Genomic DNA, 25,856 nt, shown 5'->3' with positions numbered 1-25,856 from the left:
ATGAATCCATAGAATATTAAAATATGAAAATGAAATGGTTAGAAATATGTTAGCATTGATCTACCTGTTTTAACAATAAATAAATAAACTAGTTCAACATGCTGACAGTGAACAATCTGTTACTGTCCAAGGTGATAACTTGAGAGTTTTGAAATGTTTGATTGTTGTTGTATTTATGAGACAGTATTTTGACTGATAAATGCACTGTCATCTTTAAGGGAGTTCCCTACAAGAGTTGCAAACCAAGAAACATATCTCTTTTGTCTTCGTGTCATGGTTAGTGCCACTTCATTGTCTATATGCTGTAGATTTTTTTTTTCACAACCTTTATCAGTAATCTCTTAAAGTTTTACACACCCACCAGGCTCAAGCCAAGGTTTTTATTACATGCTCATTTGGTACTTGAAGTATACATGTACATTTCATAACAAAAATCCAAGGAAGGTTTGACACTAAATTTATTAGATTTGTCATAAAGAGGAATGTTTAAAACTGACCGATATTTTGATGAAAATGTCACAATTTACAGTAAAATGATGACTTGTACAACATTCATAGTGATGTGAATGATCCTCAATAATATTATTATAGAGCTATAATAGAAACATACACAGCATAGACCAAGTTTCAATCGAGTGTCGTAAAACCAAAACCAAAGTATTATTACTTTGCCCAATCAAAAAGAACAGAGACAATCCAGTAAAGCAATCAAAACTTGAAGTAATTACACGTAGCCGACACAAAGCACGGGGAAATGTGCATGTGCGAGAACTTTGAACCAATCACTGAGTGAAGTAATGCAAAACCAAAGTAATTTGCTAATTATTACTTTGGACACTCAATAATTGAGTGTCGAAAGTAACCGCTCTAGCAATTAAACTCTTATTACTGCAGGCCAAAGAGTGTATTATCAGGAATGTCACTGTGATTGGGTGCCCGAGAAAATGCTGTGCTCCAAGGAAGATCCTTTGTTGACAATACTAGCTTTGCCAAAGATTTTCAACTTTATCAAAGTCCACATTTTGACTTCCCAGATGGTTTTTTTGCCACTTTTTGTCTAAACCCGAATCCAAGGGATTAATGAAATGCCCGGCATTTAGAAAGCATCTTGAAAGAATAACGATCACATTTTATTGCTCGGTTGAGTATTCGTAGATTCAGAAATATTCAGTTCATTTGTTTTTTTTTTTTAATGCTCTTTTCCGCAGGTTGGCCTAATAATACTTTATGATCATGTTCATCCAGTAGGAGCATTTGTGAAAAACTCAACTATAGATGTAAGTTCTGAAACAATGTGCAAGACACGAAAATTTGGTTTTATGGAAAGTGTCAATAGAGATAAAATTACCACTGCAAAAAGATTGAATGGCTGATGTTTCAAGTGTTAGCCCATTGTCAGAACACATCGATGAAGTACTGAATTTCAAAACGACAGCCATTTAATCTTTTCATGGTGGTCATTTCATCTTTATCAACTTTGATTGATGAACCAAATTTTTGAGTTTTACTCCAATGATGCAAAATCAGAGTTTTTTTGGAAATGTACCCCTTCAAAATACAAGATAGTGTGAAAGATTCATCAGCCCTTTCGCAGGAACACATGAGCCCAACAAGTTTACCTGCTCCCAACTGTGTGGCTTCATAGCTCAGTTGGTAGAGGAGGAGGCTACTACAGCTGCAGGGTTTTCTTTAAGGTTTTAAGTAGCCGGAGCTTTTTGCAAAGTAGACGGTTGTGGGTCTCCGGACCCACACGATGGGCTTTAGCCCATCGCTTCTAGGGGGGTCCGGGGGCATGCACCCCCGGAAAATTTTTGAAAACTGAATGCCGGAAAATGCATTTCCTGGCATTTTGGGCCATGAAACTCAAAACATTAGAGGGATGAATCAAGCTGCAATTATACTATGAAAACCATGTTACTCAAAGAAAGACGAAGCGACATTTCAATAATACAACCCTATAAACAAAAAGTTGAGTGATATTTTTTGTATCTTTTTGGTGGTTTTGCTGGAGCTAACGAGCCTGGCAAATATTGCCACTTGACAACTTGTAAACATGGCACATACTCTGAAGGACTAGACCAGCAAAGGCTTCTGATTGGTTGTTAAATTAAGAAGCTGATTGGAGGATACTAATTGGCCAATGGCGTAAAGGATGTTTCGATCCTGTTTAGGTGTGAAGATGACACATTCGTTCCATTGTGTAATTAGCGGGAAAATATGCTTGCGGAACTTGGTTGTAGTAATTTCGAAAATTGAAAATCACTCGAGCGGTTTAAGAGTGATGTAAATTTTTTTCCGAAGAGTTTAGGAGTTCCGTAAAGCAGTGAGAGTTGATCAAGAGTGACGTTGGATAAAGATCCGTTGTCATGTTGAAGCGTACAGATGCCCTCGAGAGGACGAGCACTTACGCGGGCAAGTAGGATTTAACTCCGAGGAGCGTTATGTTCAAGTGTTTAAATAAAGTCTACGAGTCCTCAGCTTCTACTACGTTCGCTATAAATGATCAACTGAAAGGTTCGAAGTGAAAACGAAGGAGCGGTTAGTGAATGATCAGGGGCTAGTTTTGTTCCTCGGTTGAGTTGTGGTAAGAGATGCGTGAACGTAGGCTGAGCGTGTTGCTAGCAGAACATCATATGTAAATTTCCTTCTGGATTGAGAACAAACCTTTTGAAAGTGTTTCTTTACCAGTTTTTTTTATGATTGCGGCGTGATTAAAGGAAGTTTTGCGCGGACTAAAACGTCCTTGAGTGATTTTACCTTCCGGTAAGATACAGTCGGTGGCTGTTTAAAGATATCGAAATCCGATATGGCCGACAACAAATCATATTGTTCCTACTTTCCCGCCATCGCAGCAAGATTTTTTCAAAACGAAAGTCTCAAGCATAACGTTTTTAAACTGCCCTTGAGTCAGAAGTCTTTTATGTGTTTTCAGAAAAGATAGGCACTGCAAATTTCTATTTGTATTGAGCCCAAGTAGGTTAGACCTCATAAACATCATCTCCTCTACATGTCTTGACGCTTCAAACAATGAAAGTAGCCGGCGAAACCTGACAGAGAAGCCGGCGAACTTCGCCGGCTGCCGGCTCTTATATACAACCCTGCAGCTGCGTAAACCATGCTGAGAAACATGGCCTAATTTAATTTTGTAAACCTGGGAATCTTCATCCCAGATTTAGCTTACGTTGAAGTTGGTAACAGGGATTCCCTGCAGTACATTTTACCAACAACTATTTTTTTAACAGTTTTGCTTACCCTACTCTTTCTTCCCCCACCCCTCCCCCCTCCTTCCTCCCGAGGACCCTCTCAGTGGAATGGAGCTATGTGCTATGTGCCTCTTTGAAGCTCTTGTGTATAGGATTGGCAAATGTAACATTTCCTCAGTCAATTTTGGTTTCACATAGCGGTGATCACAAACGGGTCTTTGATCAGTTATCTGCCATGCAGTCACTGTGAGGGTTTTGAACCCTTGTTGCTGGTATGGATTTGCTTTACTTAATGACTCTGAGCATGGCTGAAAAGGATCCTACTCAATCAGATTCTGCTGGAGAATTCCACAAAGATTATAAAATGGACTCCTCTAGCCTGTACGGTTTTTCTGGGCAGCCAGTACTCTGTTTAATTTTAATTAAATTTTCCTACTTTGTTTCTTAATATTTATGTAATACGAGTATGAATGAAAGTTTCTGTTGTTTTTGATGTTGATGATGACTTCAGTTTTTGATCTTTCAGATAAAAGCATCCATAAAAGTGTTAAGAGATCAACCTCAGGGTTCAGTAGATGGACTTCTTAATGCATTAAGGTAATCTCTTTAAAAAAATCCTAGCTGTTACAACCAAAGTGAAAAAGATTCAGGCAGTTGTTTTTGGTTTTACTGTAAGTAATATCTTGTTTTATTAAATTTTCAACCTCGGTTAATGCATTTCTCATGCTCTGATTGGTTCAGTCAATTTCGTTTATCAGCTCATATACCTTAGTTTGACCTCATATGGCAATCAATAGCACTAAGCATTGCTAAGCTAATTTTTTTTTTTCGCTGCAAAGCAAAATTTCTCACTGAGTAAAGCAAAAAACACCTTTTTGTGGAAAGTTTGGATCAATTCCAACGTTTAGAAGTATGTGAAAGGCAAAAGATGTTTTTTTGTGACGAGCCTGCGTCTTTCTGACCCCAAGGTATTACACAACATCGCGTCTTCATCAAGTTTTCTCCGATTTCGCTTGTATTTCGTACTTCCAAACTTTTGGAGTTTAAGGAATTTAATAAAATTATTCCATTAGCGCATGTTGAATATGAGACTGGTTATAGCCAACTTGGCGCTGCGTTCTTCGTTGGCTATTTACCATCTCATATCCAACGCTCTCTCATGGAATAATTTTTAAGTATTATCACCAATAAATTGGCTAAGGTTTAGTCCTGAATGGGGGCAACCACCCCCTCCCTTATTACAGAAAAGTGCTCCAAACCATGTTCTAAAAGGAAAGTGAATTTTCTCTCCTTACAGGTACAGCACAAAACACTTAAACGATGAAACAACACCAAAGAATATCAAAGGTCTTCTTGTGTAAGACATCTTTGGTTTTTACAATGGCCTGCACTTCACTGATCAACCCTGCTGGAAAAAAAAAACTTCAATAAATTTATTCTCACAGGAATGGTAGATTGGGGGTAGCACTCAGAAATGGCAGTGAATTTTGTTCATTGAGTTACAGTGAAAACTAGTTCTGCGTATTTCTTTCTAGTAACTTCCTGGAATACTTCGAGTCGTAGATACGATTTTTGAAGCAAAAAAATCTGTATAAACTTTATGGCAAAGCTGTTTAAACTGTGAAGTTCGAATCAGCTGTTTCATTTACGACTGCTGTTAATAACTGAAGCCCACGAAAATTATAATTATTGTCCAATATCCCACCTTGCGATGGGATGATTTCAATGCACTTTTATAGCTTCTGATTGTAATATTATTGATCATCTGTGGCCACAGTAGTGATTGGTTGCAGGGAAAAAACGTTACTTTGCATTTTGAACTTTAGGGTCCACGTGTTTATAAAAGAAACAATAGTCATTTACATTAATATTATTGTGACAGACTAGTAAAATGAAAATGGGGTATTGTTGTCATTGTGCTAAATAAAGGAATTTTAACAAAAAGGAAACAAAATGTTGTACCCAATTCAAATCTCTCAGGGTTGAGATTTAATTCTTTGTGTATTTCATTTGCATGATAATGTAGCATTCACATTTAAATGATATGGAAATACTTGGAGCAAAACGTTTTATTCCCAAAGGATTTGAATTGGGTACAACATGAGTTAGCCGAATTGGTCTATGATGCAATACTTAACACAGCAAATCTTCTTTCGTTGATTTGAAGTTGTTTGTGCAAGTAACAGGTCATATGTGTCTTTTGTTAATTCTGGTATTTGCACTTCGGTGTAGTTTTTAATTGTCTTGCATTTGGTATTTTTCAGCATTATTGTGATTCTCTTCCCTTTTTAGAAAAATTCTAGCAGTAAGTCTGATGAAGATTCCAACGGCTTTATGCTTTCAAATATTGCCGTTTTGGCCATTTATTATTATTTTTTTGATAAATCACCTTTTCTCTGTGGAATCTCTGTGGATAAGAAAAGTAATGTGGATTTGATTTTGTTCCATAGGACAGTTTGTTTATAATTTTTGCCTCATCAGTATGTGCCCATAATTATTGTCAACTGGCCAGTTGATCACCCCTGAATAGAAGACTGTATATTTATTCATCTACAAATATTTCAGCTACCCTGCGAACAGAGACTTTCTTATACCTTCTCCTGGAGCGAGAGAAGGCTTAAGGAAGGCTATGTTTTGCTGATTTTCCACACCTTGTCTTGAAATAGTACTGATAACTAAGTTTCACGTGTATTTTTACTTTTGAATAAACTGTGTGTCAGGAATTCTTTCCCGTAAGCTAGAAACTGATGTGGGACACGAAGTGGGCCTTGTTCTCCAATCTTAAGAAAAAAGAACAATTCCAATGGCACCCAGAGTAACACACAACTCTTTCTATAGGGAAAACGAAATTATGTAAACAACGAGGTTCCAATGGCGTGCTTTTCCAGTGAGCCAGTTACTTATTGTCTAATTGTGACTCAAAGGTGACTGGAGCAGGGTAACGCCATAACGTCTTGTTGTCATGGAGATCAGTGTGATAAACTTCACCTACGCTGTCCTTTTAATCGACAGCAATGTGGAAAACTACTGAAGACGTAATATAAGTCAGTTCTTAAGATTTATCTCTGACCCATCCAACAAAATGGTCAAATTTTAAACCTCATTTATGATGAACGCGATTTGTCCTTAGTCAGCTTGAATGAGATCAAGACTGGGTATAAGTTATACGAGGCATTTCGAATTTTACTTCTTTAGTTTTTGTACAGACTGGCAGGGTTTTTCATCATTTAAGTCGAGATCTCTTACGTTTAGGGTGCATGAAATAAATTATTCCAAGGAGCTGTTTTCGTTGACAGAGGAGGATTTGCACCAGGAAGATCTTGACACAAATCATCCTTGGACCCAGTTTTATTCAGTTTACATGCAAGAAAGATATACATGTTTCTTGGGCTAGGACCTCACTTTCATACACATTTGGAAGAGAAAATAGGTCAAAATAGCAAAGTCCAGTGCGAAGAGTTTCCAGTTGTGTAGCAGCTCTCGTAACCAGCTATTAGGGCGACGGCTACGAGAACGCCACATAACAATAGTTTTAGGCCCCGTCCACACGTATCCGGATATTTTTGAATCAGCAACTTTTTCTTCCCGGATTCAAAAACATTTCCATCCACACGTTGCGTATTCAAATCGAATTTGCCGGTCCACACGCATCCGAAACGTACCCGGATTCACTCTAGTGCTCCTCAAGGAAACAAAGGTAACAGAGCATGCGCCATGAAGCCCTCGGCCATCTTGAGAATATATCTCACGGTAAGGAACTGGTCAACACTTTTTTCCATCCCTCAAACTGACATTTCCTTTTTTATTCAACTTATACGACGTACAGTCTACTTTGGACTTCAAATCTACTTCAACGAAACGAAGATTTTAAACAAGAGGAGCAGATTAAGAATAAGCGAGGCAAAGAGTTGAACCCGGATCGATGGCTTCACCTTGCAGTTTCCGATATCCACTAGACTAACGAGACGACCTTCCGGGAATTCAATTTTTTTAGATTATTGAATTGAGCTCTATATTGTTACGTTATCCGGATTAAAAAACATCCGAATTTGGCGTCCACACGGTCCCGGATTCATATCGGATTCAAAAGTATCCATCCTGGAAAGCGAATTCATACAGTTCCGGATTCGCCAGCGAATTTCGCCGGGTACGTGTAGACGGGAGGCGTATCCGGAAAGAAAAAGTTGCGGATTCATTAGCCGAAATAGTAGTTGTGCATGCTGTGCACGTGCGTTTTACACTTTGATACATTTCTTTTCCGTTGTCGTCTTGACAACGACGTGAAATGGTCACATTTGAGGTCATGTGAAGGACGAGAGCACCTAACGATGAATTTTCAATTTTCTCTAAGAACATCCACACCGTCCTCGGCAATTTTATTCTTGGAATGTGTACTGACGCTTTCCAAGCCGAGCGACTTGGAGTAATCGCAATAGTTATATTGCTCTAAGGTCCCTAATGTGTTGGTGTTGTAAGCAGCTCATTCAGGAGCCCATGAGTTCCTGGCTCATTAGGGACCTTAAGCAAAGACGACGACGACGACTACGAGAACGCCATACATTTGCATACTTAGTGGGAAAAAACAATCGCTTTGCGCGCCCTGCACGTGCGTTTTACATTTTGATACATTTCTTTGCCGTTCTCGTCTTGACTACGACGTGAAGTGATCAAATTTGAGGTCATTTGGAAGACGAGAGCACCTGACGATGAATTTTCAATTTTCTCTCGGAATAACCACACCGTTCTCATCAATTTTATTCTTGGATTGTGTATTCACACTTTCCAAGCCGCACGACACGGAGTAATCGCAAAATTATTACAGTAACGGGAAATAATATTTTTAGACAACGTTCTCGTAATCGTCGTCGTCCTTGCTTAACGTCCCTATTGCTGGTTTTCACTCACGTGATCAACAGCCATGTTTTTCAACGAAAACAAAAGGAAGCGTTTGCATAATAATAGAGTTATATTCCCGGAGGATTTGGTCGGGGCACCAACATGGCCGCCTTTTCTTTGTTTAGGGGCACCAACATGGCGGCCGTGACGTCATGTGAAAACCAAGAATTGTTTCAATAGAGCGTTTTCACTCACGTGACCAGCAGCCATATTGGATTCCTCAAACAAAAAGAAAGAATTTGCATAATTCCCGGAGGATTAGTTCGGTACACCATCATGGCTTCCATTTCTTTGTTTTGGAACACCAAGATGGCCGCCGTGACGTCATGTGAAAACGCTCTATTGTTTAATCTTTTGGATTTGGCTAGGGTAGCGAGCCAATGAGCTGCAACATACCTGAAGTTTCAGGGAGTTCTCCGATTTTAGTTGTGAAAGGAGTGGAGCCCAGGTCCCATCGGGTATTTTCGGTTTTCTACAAAGAATCTTACTCGCGTCTTTGAGTCCAAACGGTTTGTAGATATACAAACGTGAATTTCATGAGAAGAACTGTGAGGGCTGTATTTTAACTCCATCGTGGTGTTCATTCAAAGGGATGGTTAATGAACAAACAACTCTCAAATCATCCCAAACAGAAGTCACTTTGTATGCACGTAAATCAAATAGAAGCTTCAATTAAATTCAGTGATCTTCCCTTTCCATGTAAACAGCCCCTTAAGACTCCTTAAAAGTAATAACTATTACAATACATGAATTGGTTAACTCTCAAAGCGTTTTCAGACTTAAAATTTATTGTGTGAAATGTGATATATTTTGCTGGACTTGTATCATGTCAAATAACTGCATCTTTAATTTAATTTTGTATCTCATAAAAATTCAGTATAACGATAGCATGTTTGTGAAAGTCGTGCCCATATGTAAAAATATATGGAAAAAAGTGCAAGCGTAGTTGGATTTGCGTTTTTTGTCTGCTACCCGGGGAGGGGGAGGGGGGGGGGGGAGGGTGTAAAGTGCAGGTTGTGGGTCATTGTTTTACCATAACTGAAAAAACCCAAACCTTTACGAAAATGCTAACTTTTATACCCTTAATCATTATGTTTAGGCCTAATGTTAGCATTGGTAAAGGTTTGGGTTGTTCCAGCTAAGATGAAACAATGACCTTTAACCCTAGCCTGCAACCTGCGGTTTAAACCCTCTGGTCGGCTATCTAGAACTGTTTGCGGGGAAACTGAGCCAATGTTTCACAATTGATTTAGCCGCTGGTCACTAAGGGTGCGTTCGATTGACCGTATTCCGGAATAGGAATACATGGAATACAAGTTGGAAATCCTTTGTTTTTGCGGAGATTCACATTAAAATTGTCAACATTTGCTAAAATGCTATTTTAAACATATTTTCATCATCCTTGCAGCTTCGAAACGCGCCAAAGATACCGTTTTAATCATCACTCCACGTATTCTTATTCCGGAATAGGGTCAATCGAACGAGCCCTAAAATTAATACACAGTCAAATCAGGTGACGTCATCGCCGCCATTTTGGTGGACAGAAACAAAAGATCTCTCATTTAGCTTCTTTTAATCGGCAGGTATTTTACCGTGCCTGTTACACGAATGGCTAACCTTAGGCCTAATTAGGCCTAAAGAAAAGAAAAGTTTTTAGGCCTAAGGTTAGCTATTCATGTAACAGTCACGGTAAGTCTATCGCTTTACTTTTCTTTTAAGTGTCAGCGGTTTTCCAGTTATAATTAAATTTCAACCTGCAACCTGCAAAAAATACCTACCGTCTTTTAATCCACCGCTACATCATCGTCAGGCCTGTCCCAAGAGATTGATTGCAAGCCTCTTATTTTCTCCATTCAAGAAAAATGATCACAACAACAAATTGATCGAACGAAAACTTTTTTTTCAAGGTGACACCTATTGTTATTAATGTGCCAACCAGAACCTCATTGGCTATCGAAACAAAGGGTCTTTTGTTTCTGTGGTTGGCTAAAAGCAATGTTTGTAAACAGATATCTTCGCTATAGAACGATCTCGTGCTAGCTGTTACTTTGCCTTTATTCTCGTTTATACTTGTAACTAGCCAGATAACTCAAGTAACAAGACGTCCTGGTCCGTGATAAAGACACCTGTGAGATGGGTTTTCTATCCCATTTTTACAAGGATAATAAAAGGGAGTTAACAGAAACTCGTCAATTTTAAATGACAACAGCACTGGCGCTCCGTTACGATGTGCAGGTCGATGGGTGCCTGATTTGTATTTAGAGAAGGAACGTTGGCGATAAAGTTTTAGAACGGAAACAAGATGAGCCCTACCGAGAAAAAAATCTCTTTGGGGCTCATCTTGTTTCCGTTCTAACATTATCGGCAACGTTCCTTCTCTAAGTTCAAATCAGGCGCCCATCGTCCTGTAAATAGTTGCAGATTAAACTGCATTGACCAACAGCAGTTGCAGATTAAACTCCATTGACCAACATATCCAGTTCACTTCGGAACAAGAAAAGGATGGCAGGATTCCTTTCCTTGATACCTGTGTGAGTATTAACCAAGATGGTTCTACCAAGATCTCCGTGTACCGCAAACCTACGCACACGGACCAGTACCTAAACTTCCAATCAAACCATCATCTACAACACAAAAGAGCTGTGGTTAACACCCCGATGTTGAGAGCTCAGACCTTGGTTACGGAAAACGATGACAGAACTAGAGAAACAGCACGTCAAGCAAGCTCTAAAAATGAATAACTATCCAGAATGGATGCTAACAATACCACATCCAAAATCTACAACAGAAGATACCGAAGAGCCTCAAAACGAGAAGAAAATCTATGCGTCAACGCCATACATCAAAGGAATCTCGGAACGCCTGCAAAGAGCTTTCAAGTCACTCGAGGTTACACTTATTCATAAACCCGTCAATTCTCTAAGATCACAATTGGTACGTGTCAAGGACACAACTGTCAATCTCAAGAAATGCGGTACTGTGTACCAGATCCATTGTGAGAAGTGTAACAAGGAGTACGTTGGCGAAACGGCCCGCTCTCTGGAAATCAGAGTGAAAGAACACCAATCAAGAAGTTCATCAGCTATTAGTTGCAGATTGTTCGCGCCAGTGCTGTTGGAGGTCCCTTGGGGTGAGGGGAAGGGAGAGTAGATGGAACGGTCACTTAGCTTTGAATGATTTATTATTATTATCTTTCACTAAATAATCCAATTTCCTTTAGGTTAATTCAAATTATGCCAACGAAAATGTGGAAAATCTTGTTACAGTTTTCCTGTCGGTTGAGTAAAGTGGTGAAGAATCGCTAAATTGGGTGAACCCATTACACTGATTTGGGGCGAAACTGAAAACCGGATGTTGTAGCCGGCGGATTAAACCACGACAACTTGTGTGTTTAAAAGATAACCTGACAATTGCCGGCTTGTCAAGCTAGGAATCATAATGTAGACGGTTTCGCTGAAAATGAAAATTCTTTACCCTAAGGAAACAAAGGCAGTTTCACTTAACCCCAAACAAAGCACTCTTTGTACAGTTTGTATTCGGTATAAGCACAGGTTTTCACTTTTTGATCAAATTGTGAAAGTAACCTCCAAAGCACCGACTGAATAAATGATAAAGCAATCAAATGGTTACTTGCGCTTTCACCTACTCTTTCAAAACACATCTTTACTTCGACCACTCCAATAAAGCAAACAGTTAAATTAAACGGCGAGAGCAATTCATTGCCATTAGAATAGAGTTGCTGTTCAGTTCCCATCCCTCTGGTATTCACTGGATCCAAATGACGTGTAAAAAGGTATCTGACAGAACACGATAATGAATTACCCCCAAGAACTTCGATTTCCTTTGGGTGTATTGAGGTGAAGCCGAGGCGACCGAAAATTCAGACTGGTTGTGGAAGGTCAAGATAGGGAGGAGATAAGAGGCCTTAAGCTGTACACTATTCATCTTGTCTGCAGCAGCTATCGCTGATGTCCTTTCTTTGACAGTTTGTCTAAGGATTCCAAGGTTTCTCGTTTAGTCAAAGAACTGAGTCAAAATACAATAGCTGTTATTCTTATGCAAAGAAGCAGCAGTTTAGACCTCGTTTAGTCACTCGTTTGAGGTATTTTAAAATAAAAAGGCTCTCACGGTGAGAAATGAAGACAACAAAAGACGACGTTTTGACAGGAGACCAATTTTCAGTGCTAGGAACCGGATATGCTAATATGTGACGTCAGCTTGGCCTTCTAACGTGATTAGTTTAGAAAAGTTTTAATGAAATATAATTGCGAGTTTTCTTGTGAGGAGTACGTGTGACAAAACCTTTCAGTTTGCTTCACCATTCAAGGGGTCTTTTGTTGTATTGTTATCACAGAAACCAAAATTAAAAGGAAAGTTGCACGGAAACAGGCCTTATCGTCTGCCTACGTGAACCTTGTCAAAAAAGCATCCCGCTGAAGGTTTGCATGCAATCATGTCACGTCTTATACACGGGAAACATTGGTCTCGGCGGATATTAGTACTGACCGCTAATGAAAGAAGAGTCCATTTACCTAAATCCCAAACAAACAGATGATTTAAAGTACCATAGCAAAAATTGTATTGATTGACAGCAACAATTATCCTTTCAGTTTTATTAATCGAGTGTACTGTCAATGGTTCGGTTTATTTGCTACACACTCACTCAATCGGTGCAAGTTTGCCGGCACGGATTTTTTAGAGAAGGATCACTTGGGTAATTTCCCAAACCGCAAGGTATGTTACATACTTTTGAAGTCGTTGCTTCTTGTCGAGAACGGTTAACACTTCTGATAATTGAAATCCTGTGCAAGAAGCATTTAAAACGAGTTCATTGAGATTTCAACAGAAAAAGGCCAGGCGCTGTTTCGAGGGGGAATCTTTTGTACCAGCGCTCATTGAAGAATAGTTAATTTTGATTGTGTCTCTGATTATCCAAAGTAACTGCTTTATTTTTCTTGTTTATAAAATGAAGAAGATTCAGACCTTTCTCTAAAAGGAAAAAAATGAGAAGACAACGCCATCATTATGAACATAATTTGTAACAGCAAAGAAAAGCTGTGACTAAAAAGTGATTCTTTCATGCATCAATATAACACAAGTATTAATTCAGGCAGCCGTGAAATAAGACCCTTATTGGATCATTAAAGAATGTGCTCACTTATTTCAAGCAGTGCCAGACGGAAAGGCTGGACTGATTAAGTGCAGGATTGAAAACTAACGGGTTAACTGCTGCAAGGGCGGGCACCGGTAGTGCCTTGGGATTAAATGGCATGAAACACTTGAACTACTACACAGTAATTTCAATAGAAATATAGCGATCTATGGATTAGCTGCAATATACAGTTATCTCAGATATTAACTTTCAGACGCAATTTTCTGGTACACTCACGCAAACCAAAATTTGTTTTCCAGTAAGTCCTGTCCTGACTTCGCAAAAAACTGTTAAAAATATTTCGCTTTTCTTTCTTTTGGCTGTCAAAAGGATACATGTAGCCGTCAAAAGTATCGGTCTAACAGGTCATATATGATTTTTTCTTTACGGGGCCAGAATTAATGTAATAACGTATTGTAATGAGTAGAATTAAAGCGAAGTGTTGATTCATTTTGCTGATGGTAGTTATAACAGTTGACGGCAATAGAACGTCGTTCCTAATTTCTCCATATTAACAGAGTTTTCTATCCGGTTCGTCGAACACAGTGGCTGGCGTAACTTGAAGGCGCGCGGGATCTCGTCTGGTGTCGGCGTTTCAGCGTTAACGCATGTCTGGCGGAAATGACACCCCCATCCCACCCCCGACGTTACTTAAAGTGTAGCGTATTTTAAGGTTAATCAGTGAAGCGCGGAATATCCCTGTATAGATATAATTGTCCATAAGATAAATATATAGCATTTTATGGCAGATTACCTGATTACAGTGGTTTCGATATTAGACTTTTGTCTTTGTTAATATGTAAAAAGAATTACAAAGCGAGTGACGCAATAGCAGGTAGCCATGATCAACCTAAGATTATCTGATAACAACGGGTGATGCAAAGAGCATTCGGATCTTCAAGTATGGTGCTCTCTTCTTCCGCTGATTAAAATTCCCACTCGAATCCATGAAGAGGTTTCAATTCAATTCGCCTTTCTTGGAAAGTTATGCTCGATTAACTGTCTTATCTGCGTGTGGCAGGAAAGCACACTCGAACAGTTTTCTTTTGAAGATTAATTCAGACGCAGAGTCTGTGACCTGTTTTTCAAACCGCTAAACATTTCGGCATCTCTAACCAGTCTTTTGAGTTTTTCCTAGGGGGCCTCTTCACAAAGATTGCCGACACGAAAGCAAAATCTTCATTAGACTTTTTAGGAACAATTCGCTGATATAATCAGTCGAGATATCATCCATCATGTTACTCATTAGTGACGATTGGTTGACAAAGAATGCCATCGCTTTCAAGTGATGGTAAATACGAGTTCATTGCTCCGGCACGGGACGCAGAGGTCAAGTTTTGATAAGGACCCGGTCGAAACTGTACTTGCACGCAACGAAAAAATGTGTTTTAGCGGAGGCAAATTTTAGAATTAGAAAATGTTCCCAATGATTCTCCTCGCGGAAAAGGCATTTCTGGGGCGTTAGTCCAGCAGAGTGGCTTGTAAACGGTGGAGATAATTTTTTGATTTATGACATGTTCATTGAAGTGCAATGAAGTGGGGCTATTCTTGTGCAATACGTATCATTCCAAGCCGGCTATGGTTGACAGCAAGGATTGTTTAACGAAAACATGAAATTTATCACTGCTATGAAGTATTTATGCAAGAAACTTAGACGGAATAGGAAACGGAAATTCTAAATACGGTAGACGCAAATGCCTGAAGTCACCGTGTGTTTATTTTGTGATAAAATTATCAAGCTGTTTATCCCGATGTGAAAATCTCTTCATCAACTGAATCTTCATTTGCTCTGTTAATCGAAGTTCCTATTGTGTGTTCGTTTGCCCGCGGTTAGGAGTGTGTACAAACGAGAGCTTTTTGCAACAAGAAATTAATCTGCATTTCCTGCCTGCAGTCAAAAGATTTCCCACTTCCTTTTAACATTCAAAATTGGACAAAAACCACACAAGAGAGTTCCTTGTTTAATACATAAGACTATGTTTTATTTGTTTCTCTGTAAAATTAAATCTTGGTTAAGCTCATATTTCCAGTCCACACAAGCTGTCAGAGGAAAAAACATATCCGTTTTATACAAAAGCATACTGAAGTTACATTTTAATACAGTGAAGCGGAAAATGAGAACATGTGCAGTTGAATTTCGTTTAGATGTTTGAGAATTTATCCAGTTCTTACATTTTGAAAAGGAGTTCCACAAGTTTTAAGTTTTTTATAAAAGGTTTTTTAAGTGTTAAGTTTTTATAATAACAACCTTGAATAAACATCTTCTTTCGTTTAAGTACACAGCAATAACACAACGTAAACGTTTCATTGTTGCATTAATAATGACACTGTATAATTTTAGGTGATTTTAAAGTAAAAGGATGCTAAGAGAACAATGGTTTTGATCACAGTATATTTTTTTTACTGGATAGAGAATCTTGTTTCCCAGATATTACAGAGCATATATGGGTTAGCAATGGTGAAAAGCAGTATTTAGGAAGACTAAGCTTTGAATAAGATCACAGCCTCGAATGATTCGGAAAGCTTTTAGCAGACCGATAATTGCATGCAACGGGAAACTTCTGTCATGTGCGGTTTCGGTCTTTTTTGTTGACGATTGAAGTGTAAATACGAACAAGAGCTTATCACCATATCCCACCGCTGGGTGGGCTGTTCAAAGTCCAGTAAACCACAACAACTTATGTGTGCAACACTTACGTCACTCTCAATCGTTGCTTCAACTGACGCGGGGCCGGTGTAATTTTGGTTTCGTATGTTTGTTGAGATGATATCTTCTGAATTCTTTCCTCTGACCTTCTTGCACTTTTCTTTTCTATCACTTAAAAACGGCGCAAATTGACCTTTCGATGGAGTTCAGTTTATCTGTCACACATTTTCACAAGTTTCGCGGGAAACTGCTTTGGGTGGAATTTCCGGTGAACTGAAGCGAAAGAAAACGTGCGCATGCCTGGTGTTCGGCAACATTGCAAGAAGCAAAGGGGATGCGGCACAAGCAGAGCTTATTATACATGGAAGACTGCAAAAGTGATTCAGGAAACAATCTCTTAAATCCAGTTTACACCTATTGTTTTTTGTGCCTAATCTTCTTGTAACTGCAATGACCTGTGCCATCCGAAAAAGAAATACAGAAACTCGATGGATGTATTGAACTGACCATTTTTTGTGTAAGTAAAGACTTAAAGACTTAAAGACTGCTGTTAATATTCACCCCAAGAGATATGTTTTCGACCAGGTATATTCAATGCAAAGTTATAGCTCGGTTTTTCTAAACGGTTTGTTTATTCAAGCTAACAACTCATCTCTGCTAAATTTGTTCTGATATAGTAACTCTTAATAGAAATACCTGGAATTCCAAATCAGCAGTCTGCAAACGGGCGTAAATAGGTTTTTGCGGTTGCAAGAATAAGTTTCTGTAAAATATGAAAAAAAAAATGTCCAAATGTGTAAATCTCTTACATAAATTGAAAAGAATTTTCAATGAGATCTTGATAAGTGCCTCGCAATCAAACGCAGGCTGTTAAGCGTCTTAAGGGATATTTTTACTATTTCTGGCATTGTTCTGCAAAGTTTTTTTGCCATTAGAAATCTTCCACATAAAGACAACCATTCTGAAAAAGGCTAATGCCCATTGTTTACGTTTGCCCAGGGGAGGCTATCTGTCCATTACACAAAAGACACAACATTGACCTCCAGTCAACTTAACTGAAATCCTGGAAGATACATTTGAAGCTGGATAAACCTGTTTGCCTAACAGCAGCAAATGAGGTTCAGTAATTTGGAAAGCGGAACAAATATTTTCAAAACAGCACATTGCAAAACATTAAAACTCACGCATGCAGCATTCTTCGGCATTAGTTATCACGTGTAGACACGATGTTGTTATGGCAACACTAATTAGCTACGGTTTCTGATTGGTCTAACTTGTTGGTAATGTATTCATTGGAAGGTTCGCAGGAGAATTGAAATTTGCTTCTTCGAGTACGCCCCGTTCTTTTCTTCAGCCGCAGAAATTCGGGCTAGTTGCTGTAGGAATACCTCCAGAGGAAGCCTACAGGCGCTTGAACTGCAGAATTGCAGTCTCCCTGAATTTCATCAGGTAAAGTGGCGAGTAGAGCCTTTGATTGAGGCTTTAAATTTTTGAGCTGTGTCAGGACGCGTATTTCATTCATTCAATACTTCGTCAGCATTTTACTAAAAATGTAATTACCGATTTAAATGGCTCGCGGCGAAAATGAGAAAATCATGTTACCCACTTTATAACAAGCAAACATATAGAATCGTCAACAATGTTTGGCGAAAAAAGAGACTAAACAACTTTTGAAATCGTTGACTCCTGAGCCGAAAATCGGTTTCGTAGTAAGTTCAAGTTATAGTTGTGAGCTCATTTCCGTTCATTTTATTGCAGAATGGCTGTTCAAGTCGAATGCTTTTGCAAATCATTTGCTCTGGAAAACGACTCGGAGGCTACGTACTTCTTTCATTTGGAGAAAGACGAAGTGGAAAGCGAAGCATACGGCATAGCACCAGTTCCAACACATGATATTTGGAAAAAGTTCGAACTTCTTCCAACTCCTCCGCGATCTCCATCCCGATCACCGCGACATTCTCCAGTCGGCTTCGCCGACACTTTGCAGATTGTGTCAGAAAATTTGGATAACTGTTCAGCTGCACATTTAGCCACGGTTGAAATTTCTCTGAGCAGTTTAAAGTCGAAGCTCATTCAAGACTGTATGTGGAATGCTTCTAACTATGAAAAAAAGTCGTCGGAGTTGAGAGTTATGCCAACACCAAATGCTGAAGACCTTTTCGAGACACCTTGTTCAACTCCACCTCCCGTCGAATATGTCAGTTCTGATTGTGTGGATCCTTCAACAGTGTTTCCCTATCCAGTCAACGAATCACATCAGAACTTGTGTGTAACTCATTCTTCGAGCGATTCAGGTGAGATACTCGTTCCATGTTCAATTTTAAATTGCACACAAATATTTTCCGAAAACAATGGTTTCCTGAGTTCATTTATAGATAATCGGTAAGCTTAAATTTTGTAGAACTTTGTAATTTTTAAAGTATCCTATATTAGCTGCTTATACTCCTATTTGCTTTTGAATGTAGAAGAGGAAATAGACGTAGTGAGCATCGAGAAACCGAAACGAAAGCGCCCTCCACAAGTCACGGACGAGCCACCTACAAAACGTTTAAAACCAGTAGCTGTGAGACCGAAAGCTGTTGTATCGGCCCAAAGTCCCTCGAAAGAAAGTAAAAAAGATCTTAAACGGCAAAATAGTACAACGTCTGATGAGGATGCCAAAACAATCAAAAGAGCAACTCACAATGCTCGAGAACGGAAACGAAGGTATGATCTCAAGACCAGCTTCCACGCTTTGCGAGATGAAGTTCCCGAACTTAAAGACAAAAAACGAACTGCAAAAATCACCATCTTACGGAAAGCAAAAGATTGCGTAGATAAACTAAAAAAGGACGATACAAGGTTTCTCGCGGAACTAAACAAAGAACAGCGGAGGAACGAAGAACTTTTAGACCGTTTATATGCTCTCGGACAACCAAAGCGAAAATAAGTTGGTTTGCACTGATACACCGCTTTGTTTGACTAGTCTACAACTCGAAAGCTCCGAGATTAGGATTGTATATAAATTTGTTTAAATATCAACCGTAAAATGATTTCTTTAAATTTTTTCCGAAGAAAGTAGGTTCCAGTATTGGCTTTGATAGTGTGTAATTACCAATTTTCGTTGTTTGCTTGCTTGCTTCTGGTGTGTAAAAATTGAATTCATTCAAAGTGAAGATGATACATTTGTGCGTTGTCTCAACGCGAGGTAATTCTCGGTCGCCAAATAATGAAAGAAGGTACGATTCTTCCTCCTTGTAAGTGATACCTGCCCAAAGATTAATATGTTTTTGCTTGACACGATCTATTTTTGACAGGATTGTTTAATGAATGGATATATATTTGCATATAATGCACGAATGCGCGGGAAAAATCGGATAGATTTCCATAAATTAACGTCATGCTTGTAGAGTTTGTAATCCAGAGAAACTTAAGTTTTGCTTTAATACTAACAGAGAAAGGGGCGTTAGGCATGTTATGCTGATAAAGATTTAAAAGAGTTCTGAATACTGTTTTTACTGTGTAAAACACTGGTTGGCCGTATTCGGCTTTTGCTGATATTTGAACAAATTAAGTTTAGAAATTTGATATACACCGTTTCGGAAATAAGACTTCGATATTGTAGAGTATTGTTTGTACTTGATTATAGTGGAAACCCTTTTGCGATAGATGGTCATAGATGTTTCTCGCCAACTAGCCTGTGATATTTTACACATTGTTCAGGTTTATGGTGTGATTTTATAACGCAAGGTTAACCAGCGTTGATTTCTGTAACATATTTGAGAGTTGACTCGCTTTTGATGCATGGAAAGAAATTGTGTAAACATTTCTTCGCTTGGCAAGCAAACAAATATTAAAAGCTCGGGAGTTTAGAATTGTTACATGTAAATGCCGTTTTGTAAACTGAATTGAATTCGACAGACGCCACTCCGTGTTTAACAAAGCGCACCATGTTGTGCTCTTAGAGTGGGGTACCAAGGTTTAATATAAACACGTCTCGCAAATGTCATCGTTGGAAAACTTTTTCCCTAACATTTTCTTAGCAGCCGAGCGGGTATTTTTGTAATGATACAGCCGTTCACAAACCCGGGAGCAACAATCATTTAATGTTTCTGAGAAGTAGTTATTGAATGTCTAAGATGGAGTCGCCTCGAGATTTCTTATTGTACCTCGTCGAAACTGATAAGAAATCTGGAGGATAAGGCGCAATTTTTTAGCTCAAGATCGTGGATGCAATCTACGTGAAAATATTTTAATCGAGGTGACAGCGATACAAAATAAGGTCAAATTGTTGGGTCAAGTACGAATGGGGAATGAGATAATTATCCGCTTGCAAACAGTCCGTGGGAAAAAAACGACAGATGACCAAGGAAATGTGAATGCATTCCTTTACACTGACTTATTTCCGGTTTTCTAAGAATATCCCTTATCAATGACGTTGTCTATACTGTATTTAGATCCAGTTGGTTTATGGAGGTTTACATTTTCCGCGCGATCTGTACGTAGTTTTGATTTTTCTTTGATCCTCTCCAAATTATTCACCCGGGTTTCCGGGTATGGTCAAGGGCTGAAAGATCTCTTTCACCATTATAAGAAATTGATTTCTCCTACAATGGATGTATTGGACTGCAGGTCAACAGGAAAAAAAAAGGACGCGAGGATCATGGGTGGTATTTTTTCCGCTGTGGCTAAAACGTTGCTTGTTTACGGTTGGGTTTCAATTGCAGCATTATTATTATGTGGAAAATCGATCGTCCTGTTGCAAATATCAAAAGGACAACCATTGTTCTTGTTTCACAAAGTGAAAGTGTCCTCGAAAAGCCAATAGTTTGTGTGACATGTAACGCAGTCTTTCATTCATTAATGTAGTGTATTTCTTCCATTTTTCTTCAAATCGTGCTAGAAATAAGTGACACTAAAAGTTTTCTTCCAATGGAAATTCATTTGATGCCTTTTTTTTTTCTCAATCCGCTTTTTGGTTGAAAGGTTGAGGGTGATGAATGCGCTTTTGTGCTGGCCTACTTGCCAGTATGGAACTAATTTATCAGGAAGCGTTGAAACCGCAAACGTGTTTGGGAAGATTGTAGACAGCCACGCTTCATGTGGTTCTTTGTTTTAACTCGCATTTTTCAGAAACCGAAGCCGAAATAAGACGCCATTGCAAATGATGTGTTTCTTTCTCACTACCCAGCAGTGCGTAATCATCAAAAGAAAAAGGGATCAAAACTGCATTTCCTTCATCATCCATTGAACATTTAAATTATTTTGATGGCATGTTGATTAAATACAGCTAAAATACCTTAGTAGCGTGTACATTGTTATCATGGGTACAATCTCTCATAGTTTGAAGGAGATACGTAGCCAATTTCTTTTCTTTTTGGTCATGGAGTCATTCATTTTATATTGCGATGAACGCTACCGCCATATCGGTTTTAGTGACTCCTTAGATGCAGTAAATTATTATTTCCCCATTGGCTTAAAATAGACGTTGAGAAAAAGCTTGATGCACGATAAAACGTAGTTGTTCGGTAAATATTGTTTCTTACTTTCCAGGGGAGCTGATTACTCTAAGGGCGTATCAAGGCCGCAAATACCGCTTCGCATCCCACCCGTGCAAAGGTCTAAGTTGCGCATGTCATTACAGCTGTTTTGAGGCTCAGCAAAAATCTTATCGTCGACGTAGTCAGGAAGGTTGCGAATCACGAACGTCCGACCCTTCTGCGCATTCTTAGAAATTGCAAAGACTACATTAGACTTGCCACAAGTCGACCTTACGAAAATCCTAGGATTTTTCGGACGCGAAGCGATGTCACCAGAGGTCGACTTGTCTGGCTTGCAAGGTTTACATTTGCGTTTCGCGCCAAAAAGGGGATGACGTCATTCGCAAGGCGCAATCCTACGAAGACAGTTTATTTCTCCTTGTTTACTTTGTGGTGAAGAAGTCGACGAAATAAAACGGAAGCTCATTTCAATCTCGAGTCGCCGCTTGGAAAGGAAATCTCCAGTAATACGTATTGGACCAACACTTTGGGCCTTAATTGTGCTGATAGAACCGTTAAACGAAACACTAGTTCGGAAGATTAACGAGTAAGGGAAAGCTTCGAATCGTTAGAAAGTCAATTGATTTCACTCATGAAAGATCAGATAGGCTTAAGGTGTTGGAGACATCTGCTACGAGCCCAGGCCGGCGCTTATCTCCGGGTTCTATAGCATGAAGCGACTAGGAGTATTTCTACTCCCCCCTGGATGGGATGCCAGTCTATCGCAAGGTTAACCCCAGTATTAGATTCGCCCAGGGTTTTTGTTAAGATTTGTAATAACAGGGACCTTTTCCCAAGTAAGAGGGACCAAAATGGCGGCTATGCACGCAGTGGTAAGTGGGGGTGTGGGAGGGAGGCGCACCCTCCCACTGGGGGGGGGGGGGGGGTCCAGGGGGCCTTCCCTGGTAAAATTTTGAAATTTTAGGGCCAAATGGGTGTATTTTAGGCTACGTTTTCACACTTTGTTCTTATATTAGCTGATATAATGAGGCATTCGTTAATGTGAAACATGCAACTTTTAGTATGGATCACATGCCAAAATGCTTAGCCAATAAATTACAACTTTGGCTTTTTCACAATTTTAATATTCATTTTAACAGTTGTAAAATAGAAATCTATAATACTCCTTCATAACACATACTCTTCAGCTTCAGTAATCCATACTGTATCTTTCTGCATGCTCGTCATGGTGTTTTTCTTGTTCTTAAATCACTAATAAAATTTTAACTATTAATTTATTTCGTCTCTAAAAATAAATCAACTTTTGGCTCAGAAATTCTGAAATGCATTTATTCATGGCGTGATTTAACCTTAGACAACAACTCAGAGCAATGAATTATCTATACTTGATACTTTATAACTAATCAAAGAAATAGTCTGATCCATAGTCAGAATCTTTCATATTGTGGCTTTTACAGCTTCTGCACTCGTTAAAAAAAAAAAATAAATAAATAAATAGAAACCAGGGGGTATCGCCTTTGCAGTACGGCGGCACGAAGTCTCGCTTGTCTCGCGTGCCTAATTTGTTGTTTCCGCATTCTTGCGATAAATAATCGGACACTTTTTTTCCGTGAAAAAGTTGCAACCCTTTTTATAACATAACGAACATACAGCAACATTTAACGTCGTTTTCGTTCAACATTCAACATTTTAATCGCTACATTCTGGTTTATAATTCTCTGATGCAATAAATTAATTCACGCTTTGTTTCAATGTAATTGAATTAGCGCGTGTGCGTTTTAAAACTTAAAACGTTTCTCTCCAAGTATTTGCACTAAGCCTGTATGAATTCTTTAAGTATCATTATAAGCTCCACCTTTATGCCGCAGATTTCCTATGATATGAATATTTTTTGCCGTCTTCTTGATAAAGTAGAAACTAATGTAAACAACTTGGCTTCGCTTCGCTGCACACGTTTTTTAAATTTAGTTTTACGTGTAAACCTGAATACACTGTAAATTTAAATGGTGTTGAATGAAAAACAACTGAATCACAACACGACATGCCTATCTTAACTTGTTAGACCAAGAAAGGTAAAGAAAACCTTGTGGGTAATTAAAAAAAAGTCAGACTAAATATAGCAACGCAATTTTATCGACTTTGTGATCTCACCGAAGCTGCGCGAGATGTAATTTTTACAAAGAAAAAAGCGTACCTCTGAGTGAAGTGTTGATTAATTTTCCGCTTTATTTGCTACTGTGCAAAGCCACCAAAGTAGATATGTCACGTAACGTTGTCACAAAGATGAGAACTGCTGTTTGACTGTTTTCTCTCGAGAGCAAATGCTACACTGAACTGTAACGATGGAACAAGCTGTATTTATTGCGGTTGTGGGACGCAACACCAGGAGGAACATTGACGGAAATACGCATTTCTTTTCTCGCGAGGCTTCCAGGTTTTGCAACACTGTTTATTTTTGACACATTTACTCACGAAAGGAGGTTATTAGATACTTCGATGACGAACTTTGAGAGTGCCGATAAATGCGTTTGTTTTGTTTCATAGTGTCTGAAGTCACGAACTCCAAATCAGCTGCACGTGCACAACATTTATCACAGAGAAAGAAATATCCAGAGCACAGAAATAATACAAAGTTTTATGTATTTTACGTTCAAAGTTAACATTATTGGATGACCATAATCTCCGCAGGAGTTTTAGTACAACTTATGCGTGAAATAGCCGGGACAAAAATTAAAATAGCCAAGCAAAGGACCCGGTGTCCCGGCCCTAACAAAAACCCTGTTCGCCGATACCTATTTATACACCTGGGTGGAGAGAGGCAACGTGAAAGTAAAGTGTCTTGCCCAAGAACACAACACAATGTCCCTGGCCAGGACCCGAACCCGGACCACTCGATAAGGAGTCGAGCGCACTAACCATAAGGCCACCGCGCCTCCCACTGGAGACGTGCTAGACCGGGATTAAAAGACATGCTACACCGGGAATAGAAGTAGAGATACATCTTGGTGAAACTTACATTTAGCAATGCAATGACTCTCATCGATGAAGACACGTTTTAAAAATATTTTGTTTCAGTCGACGAAAAAAGTGTCAATAGTTGTTGAGAATCGCCTCGGGACTTCCAGACACCAGTTTATACTTAAGATTTAAGTCCTCCAACTGTTGCTTTGTCTCCTGCATATGACGCTCTAAAGGCTGGGACAATTGAGGCCGGAGACTAGATCTTTCATGAGTGAAATCAGTGGGACAATTACGAAGACGATAGCATTGCAAAATTATCCTCTCCAAGTAAACGATCAAAATCGTACTGGGCTAGCTCAAAGGTCCGACTTTTCCCAGCTCCGGGTGGTGCAGACACAAACAAATCTCTGCAAGACAGATATGCTTGAATCGTTTCCTTCCGATAGTCGCGTAGCTTGCGAGAGCAAAACCGAAAAAACCGGATGCTCTCGCGCAATTTGGAATATCCTGTAGCTTCATCCATCACTTGTGTTGAAAGTTATGTGTGATGATACTGTATACGTAGTTATATTTCATTCGAGTGGCGCGCTTGTTAGGCAGTCCCCCCAATGCGTTTTCTTCTCAGTTCTGGGTCAGTCTAATCGGAGTAAAAAAATCCGAAGACAATTAGAAGCAGTCTTCAAAGACCCAGTTTCAAGCTCGAGTGGCAGGGGGCAGAAACGGGTAGAAAGTTAGTGTTTAATACTGCATATTTTCTTCTCAAGCGAACAGAAAGCCTCTCCTGTGCACGTGGAAGAGTGTCATGTCACCCGTAGCCGTTTTTAGTGTCATCACGCAATGCTCGTGGGGAGGAGCGTTGCGTGACGACTCTAAAAGCGGCTTTGGGGAGACTTCTAGCTCTTGTGGGTAGTGCACTGTAATTGCAATACCCATATTTATTATCATCGGGGCTGTCTGAGTGAGTGAGTGTAAAATTGTAGGCCTGCAGCGCGTGCATGAACAGTTATCAGTGCCGTAGCCAGTATGAGGCATCCCGAGACACTTACCTCAGTCATTTTTTTCGTAATTTCTTTAATAAGGTGGGATCTTTGTGCTGTCTTTAAATGTAGTCATTAAAAAAAAAAATACCTGCGAGGAGACTTTAACCATCAACATTGCCTCAGTCATAATTTTTTCTGGCTACGGCCATGTTTATTCTGTTTGCGGCCCACTTGTCGCCTTTTCCTTTTACTTTGCAAGAGCAATAGTCAACCTCAACAATGGCGTTTCTTTCCTAGAGCGCTTTCGGGTTTTGTGAGTCAGCGCCCGCTTAGCCTAACTGCTCCGTTTGGGAATTCCATCCCTATTCCTCGTCCGGGGGATTTTGCGACGGTCTCCTATCCACGTACTTAATTTTAGTGGATACTCTTGCATCGATTTATACGTAATCGGTTATGTAAATGCTAATGCGAAAACGACAGCAACATTGGACAACAAAATAAATCGTGGAAAATAAAATATTAAAAAAGAAAGGGATA

General features: G+C 39.3%; 2 protein-coding genes across 2 annotated transcripts in view; both read left to right on the top strand.

Moving 5' to 3' along the window:
• Positions 1 to 5,926, top strand: part of LOC138045131 (CYFIP-related Rac1 interactor B-like) — a 16,091-nt gene extending 10,165 nt beyond the window's left edge. Inside the window, exons 10-13 of the mRNA XM_068891531.1 lie at positions 219 to 276; positions 1,209 to 1,277; positions 3,730 to 3,800; positions 4,501 to 5,926. Coding sequence (XP_068747632.1) covers positions 219 to 276; positions 1,209 to 1,277; positions 3,730 to 3,800; positions 4,501 to 4,564 — 262 coding nt within the window. The 3' untranslated portion in view covers positions 4,565 to 5,926. The remainder of the gene's footprint in view (positions 1 to 218; positions 277 to 1,208; positions 1,278 to 3,729; positions 3,801 to 4,500) is intronic.
• Positions 5,927 to 17,187: 11,261 nt separating this feature from the next.
• LOC138045130 (transcriptional regulator Myc-1-like) lies at positions 17,188 to 19,752 on the top strand. The gene is made up of 3 exons (XM_068891530.1): positions 17,188 to 17,347; positions 17,657 to 18,192; positions 18,364 to 19,752. Exons 2-3 carry the CDS (start codon positions 17,658 to 17,660, stop codon positions 18,825 to 18,827), a joined length of 999 nt encoding a protein of 332 aa, XP_068747631.1. The 5' UTR covers positions 17,188 to 17,347; position 17,657; the 3' UTR covers positions 18,828 to 19,752.
• The last annotated feature ends 6,104 nt before the right edge of the window (positions 19,753 to 25,856 follow it).

The sequence above is a fragment of the Montipora capricornis genome, chromosome 4 (assembly GCF_036669925.1).
Source record: "Montipora capricornis isolate CH-2021 chromosome 4, ASM3666992v2, whole genome shotgun sequence".
NCBI lineage: Eukaryota > Metazoa > Cnidaria > Anthozoa > Scleractinia > Acroporidae > Montipora > Montipora capricornis.
This window is presented reverse-complemented; position numbering and strand designations above follow the sequence as displayed.

Coding starts and splice junctions, on each gene's coding strand:
- LOC138045130 (XM_068891530.1), top strand. CDS start 17,658: ATGGCTGTTCAAGTCGAATGCTTTTGCAAATCATTTGCTCTGGAAAAC. Junction 18,193..18,363: donor TCATTCTTCGAGCGATTCAG/GTGAGATACTCG, acceptor TTTTGAATGTAG/AAGAGGAAATAGACGTAGTG.